At 35.6% G+C, this 6,000-nt stretch overlaps 1 protein-coding gene across 7 annotated transcripts in view; it reads right to left on the bottom strand.

Moving 5' to 3' along the window:
- Positions 1 to 1,056: 1,056 nt before the first annotated feature.
- Positions 1,057 to 6,000, bottom strand: part of NR3C1 (nuclear receptor subfamily 3 group C member 1) — a 149,596-nt gene continuing 144,652 nt past the window's right edge. For all 7 annotated transcript variants that reach the window (XM_056574902.1, XM_056574898.1, XM_056574899.1 and 4 more), the window contains one exon: positions 1,057 to 5,239. In XM_056574902.1, coding sequence (XP_056430877.1) covers positions 5,087 to 5,239 — 153 coding nt within the window. In that variant the 3' untranslated portion in view covers positions 1,057 to 5,086. The remainder of the gene's footprint in view (positions 5,240 to 6,000) is intronic.

Below are 6,000 nucleotides of genomic sequence, written 5' to 3'. Positions count from 1 at the left end.
TGATACCCATGTTTACATAGTTTTCTATTATTGTACTGCTTTAAAAAAATAGTACAAACTTTTTAAACAAACTTAGTATATTTAAAGGGGTACTCTGGGGGAAAACTTTTGTTTTTAACTGAACTGGTTAAAACAGAAAGTTAAACAGACTTCTATTAAAAAAATCTTTATCCTTCCAGTACTTATTAGCAGATGTATGCTACAGAGGAAATTGTTTGCTTTTTGAATTTCTTTTTTGTCTTGTCCACAGTGCTCTCTGCTGACACCTCTGTCCGTGTCAGGAACTGTCCAGAGCAGCATAGGTTTGCTATCAATATTTTCTCCTGCTCTGGACAGTTCCTGATACGGGCATCAGGTGTCAGCAGAGAGCACTGTGGACAAGATATAAAAGAAATTAAAAAAGAAAAGAATTTCCTCTGTAGCATACAGCTGCTAAAAAGTACTGGAAGGATAATGATTTTTTAATAGAATTAATTTACAAATCTGTTTAACTTACTGGCACCAGTTGATTAAAGAAAAAAAATGTTTTCCAGCGGAGTGCCCCTTTAAAATTGCCATACTTTGACCACCTATAACTTTCTCATTTTATCATATACGGGGAGGTATGAGGGCTAATTTTTTGCACCATGATCTGTAGTTTTTATCGGTACCACGTTTGCTTATATTTAACTTTTTAATCACTTTTTATACATTTTTTTGGGAATAAAATGTGACAAAAAAGCAGCAATATTGGATTTACACACGCAGCAATACCAATGATTTTTATTAATTGTTTTTTCTTTTTTGGGATCAAATAGGAAAATTGTTGATGTTCGCTATTACTGGCGGGTCAGCTGATAGCAGCCGGGACCTGCTGTGCATGATGCAAGCACTGGTCCGGTACATTTACATCCATTAACCTTAAGAGGTCCTTAAAGGGAAAAAACATTTTTTAAATCAACTGGTACCAGAAAGTTAAACAGATTTGTAAATAATTACTTCTAATAAAAAAATATTTATCCTTCCAGTACTTTTTAGCAGCTGTATGCTACAGAGGAAATTATTTCTTTTTTAATTAAGTTTTTGTGTTGTCTACAGTGCTCTCTGCTGACACCTGATGCCCGTATCAGGAACTGTCCAGAGCAGGAGAAAATCCCCATAGCAAATCTATGCTGCTCTGGACAGTACCTGACACGGACAGAGATGTCAGCAGAGAGCACTGTCGACAAGACAAAAAAAAAAATCAAAAAGAAAATAATTTCCTCTGTAGCATACAGCTGCTAATAAGAACTGGAAGGATAAAGATTTTTTAATAGAAGTCATTTACAAATCTGTTTAACTTTTTGGAACCAGTTCATTTAAAATAAAAAAAGGTTTTCACCGGAGTACCCAATAAACAGATCTTCCAGCCATCCACTGTCTATAAGGGGAAGATGCAAAATAAAAATAATTAAAAAATCTAATACATTTATATATATATATATATATATATATATATATATATATATATATATATACACACACACGTTATTTGTTAAAGCATAATGCCTAAATTTAATTCCTGCCAAATCTTTAGAGATACATTTTTTTGATGGACTGTACATTTGTCAAGGAAACTGTACAACAATACAGTTCTCTCAGCACCTTGACAGCCCAACATGGACGGAGTCTGTCCATGACTGGAGTTACAATTAAGCACAAGCTTCTACTGTTAGACAAAAATATCCTACTCTTTAAATGCGTTTATATTTTCAATCCCTGTGAGATGAACTGGAACATAATCCTATGTGCTAAAATGGTATCAAGCTTAAAACAAGGCAATATTTGGATACATTTTTTCTATGGGGTGAGGGACAGTCTAATAATTGTTTGCATTGGCTACATTAGAAAAACCCAGGTTTCCAGGTAGTTAATGCGCCGACTATGTAGAGGTTAATGTGGCATGTCATTGGGGCCTCCACATAAACCTAATGCAGACCAAAAAGTGAAGGTTCTGCCCAGAGCAAACAACCAAGCTTTCTGTATTTCTGGTGCTGGTTAGAACATGAGAGGTGATCCGATTGTTTGCTGCAGGCATCTGCTCTGTCCACTGCCTTCACTGAATTTATTTCACGAACCAGAGGAGTGCAGGAATGCATGAGAAAATATACGTGTTTTATATAGGTAGACATTGCGCTGTTTATTAAAATCTTCAACATGGAAATTTGGTTTGTAAATTATCCAATCACATGATATCTAAAATATTACAGCAAAGTAATAGGCTTGTAACATTATCAATAAATGCACTCTAGGCATACACAGTTACCCTGAACTATGCACATATCATACGTGCAAGATTTGGTATTATTAAGTGCCCTCTACAAAGCAAGGAATGGCTAGCTAGGTAGGTTCTGTAGTTATAAGTTACTACACAACATCTACAGGTTTTAGGTAATAGCGTAGCTCTTAAAATAATAAGGCTGCATTCACACGTGCCGCTTCTGTCGTGGTTCTAAATGCACCTTAACAGCCAATGCTGCAATAATAGATTGAGACCGCACAGTCTTATTCCCTGGAAACCGCTGAAAAACTGACACCAAACTCTTAAGGCATTGCAAATTTCAGAACAAATACAATAAAGGAGAAAGAGGAAATTAACTTGCAACTTCAACACTATGATAACTAAATTATGCACTACAGGAATATGGACATCACATTACATGAGGCCGTTTACACCACAAACATCATGGGTGATGAGGGGGTAGTACAGCTAGAACTGTCTTGGAAACATTGCTATCGCTATAGTCAGCCGACATTATCTGTGTGACATTCAACACTCCAGACACAGACAAACAAATAAACCTTTACAGTAAAAGAAAGCCATGCTAGATGCCCGAGCTCACTAAGAGGGCTGCATCCTGGAACAGTGAAGGGTTGGTGTGTGTCCTATCTACCTAATTCTCCACCTTAACACTGCCATAAGTGCTCTCAATACTGTCTTCTGGGCAATGATGGACAAGATTCACAAATCACTGAGGAATATGGTCTTCCTTTTAGAAGTACAAGACAGATTTGTACTACAGACCTAGGAGGTAGAGCAGTGGGTGGGACTACGCCAAAGAAATCCTGAGAAATTCCACTGACTTGCTTTCCTAAAGCTTCATAGCACATAACTTCATTGCGCTTGTACTTTTTTCCTTGACAAAAATACTAATAGTTTTTTTTTTTACAGACGTATTTGTCCTTGAATCCTGTAAAAACCTGAAAAATTTCTAAAAACAAATATGAAAAGTTCCAATTTATTAAAACTGTAAAAAGTTGTAAAATGTGAGGATTTATTTATGCAGTAACTAAGGAGTTCTTATAATTTCACTGACATTTGAGGAAACATTTTGACATTTTTCACTCAATGCTGTTAAAGAATGACAGTAGAGACATGTACTCATCCTGTATTCTAGGCTCAAGTAGAATGAGGCCTGAACTCTACTGCATATTATAACATATACTTAAAAGTACAAAAGAGAAATGCAGAGAAAAGACTTGATTCACCTAAGTGCTTATCCAGTTTTTTTTTCTTTTTCGAGAAACAAAAATCACACAATAAAACATCAGCACTATCAAGCTTGTTAATGTCATACGCCTGCATACTGAAATACCGTCATGCCTCTTTCCATCTGGAATTTTAGAATAGCTGGTTAACTGAGCTCCTTGTCCTGAACCCATTGAGGCTTGCTAAAGGCTTCACACTACTCTTTTTGTACATTAGATTAAGCTTTTAGAGATAGACAAGAGTTATTTCAAGCTGCAGTAGCCCTTTCATTTTCTGTCTACATTTCAAATTATACCAATATGGCATACATCTGTAAAAAGTATAAATATAAAGTTAGTTAACAATTTATACACAGTAACGTAGCTTGACAAATGTTTTTTTTATTTTTTTTTTATTACTTCTACCACATTAAACTTGTTGTATTTATGACCCTGCTGTAAAGTGGCTTTGTACTGACCCTGATAAAGTAAAAAATATTTATCTGATTAAAAAAAATCTTGTGAATGGCTATTAATTGATTTTTTTATTATATCCTTTTTGTTGTTTTTTTTTCATTTTTTTTCTTTTTTTCTTACAAATAAAAGCATACACATAGGCAAGCTCTGAAACGGCTACAGCAGCTTCTACCATTGCATCTGTGAGTAATTATGGCACAAGAAAGATGGTAACTATTCTAGCAAAAACAACATTTAAGAACCACTACCTTGCAAGTCCGTTCCTGCCACAGCAAGAAACCTACAACCTGCAGTATTGTAGGGATTAGGAACCAGAACGCAGGAGACAGTCCTGGTGAGTACTAACAACTGGTACATTATTTGCAAAAACAAACCAATGGTACCCGATCAATAAATGTATTTGGCCATACAACTCTGCAATTGGTTTGGGTGAGTAGTTGAAAGAGCTAACATGGCGAGAGTAGTTATGAAAGACAGACTGTGAGAGAGTATATTCACTTGTGTTAGGAAAGCTGTGAGCTGTCCCAGTCTCAAAAAAAGGACCAAATCTGTACAACAGGATTCCTGAAATAACAGGAAAAAAAGAAAATTCAAGAAAAAAAAAAGGAGTCAGTTCATCTGAAAAAACTGAGAAACTGCTAGATCCAAACAGTAGCTTAAAAGGCACAACTTCCCTTTTCTGATATACACTTGTAAACTTTCAGCAGGTTACATGCAGAAATCAAAATCTTAGTTTTCCCCATGGGAAAAAGGAAAAAAAAGCCAAACACCTGACAGGAGAATTAAACAATGATAAAAATGTAGCACAATTTCCATCCAACGTACAGATACTACCAGACTGTTTAGAATGGAGCCTCTGGTTTAAAGAGCTCTTCTTCGTCTCATTTCAGAGCGTGAAATGAGGAATTTTCCATAGTTCATATCTTGGCCCTCTGTAAACCACATGAACTGTAGTGCATAATCACAATAGGTACACCGTTGCAAGGACAATTACCATGTCTGATTTCTTTTTAATACAGTAAAAGCTATAATTTGACTTATTCTTTCCTTAAGGCAACTTTTTATGTTTATGTATTTATATATATTTATATATATATTTATATATAGGATTTTAGTAAGGCAGTCACTTCTGATGAAATAAAAGTTTTCTGATGTTTCCAGACGAATATTTTGGTATTTGATTGCTGATTATTTCAGACAACATCTCTGGAAATTCAACACTCAACGATTTGTCCGTGAAAGAATAGAAGCAAAACGCTAGAAGGTTTTCAACCACCTAAAAAAAAGGAATAACAATATGGTGACATGAAACATATAAGATGTACATTAAGCCGGCTCAAGGCAAATAAAATGAAACAAATACTATTACCTTATATTAATATTGGACAAGACCCCATTCTCATTGGCTACATCAGCTAGTTTTTATGTGACATTGTGATGTTGTACTGCTTCAGCTACAAAGACACCTCTTTGACAGCCTAACATAACAGGTGTGATACCATAGTGACAGCATGATAGGGACTAATGCTGGCCTGGCAAATAAGGAAAAAACTTCTGTTGTAACAGAAGAAAACCTAGTGGCATTATTCTGTCCAGCTCCATTCAAATGGAAACCAAAGAAACCAAAACAAATTCAGAAATGAAGTTAAAGTAAGTGGGAAGACACAGGGAAAAAGGCATGGAAAGCCAAGACAACTGAAATCTATCAGTAATTAAAGAGAAATCCAGCACCTTGTCAGTGAAAATTTATATCAGCTGGTTCAGTGTTATTCCAACTGATGGCCTACAAAAAGGTCTTGTTGCCAAGGTGTCACAAAAGACCCATCTACAAATGAGTGAAAGCAAAGAGCTCTCTAAGGAACTTTACAACCTTATTGTTGAAAAACATAATGATAGTGGTTACAGGCACTATTCCAGTAAGCACTGCTGGGGCCGTAATACGGAAGTGAAGAGAATCAATTTAACATAAATTTGCCTCGACCAGGTGCTCCTCACAAGATTTCTGACAGAGGAGTGAAAAAAAATAATCAAAAGAGT

This window comes from Hyla sarda, chromosome 4 (genome assembly GCF_029499605.1).
Source record: "Hyla sarda isolate aHylSar1 chromosome 4, aHylSar1.hap1, whole genome shotgun sequence".
Lineage (NCBI taxonomy): Eukaryota > Metazoa > Chordata > Amphibia > Anura > Hylidae > Hyla > Hyla sarda.
The sequence above is the reverse complement of the archived record's forward strand: the minus strand, read 5'-3'. Positions and strand labels throughout refer to the sequence as shown.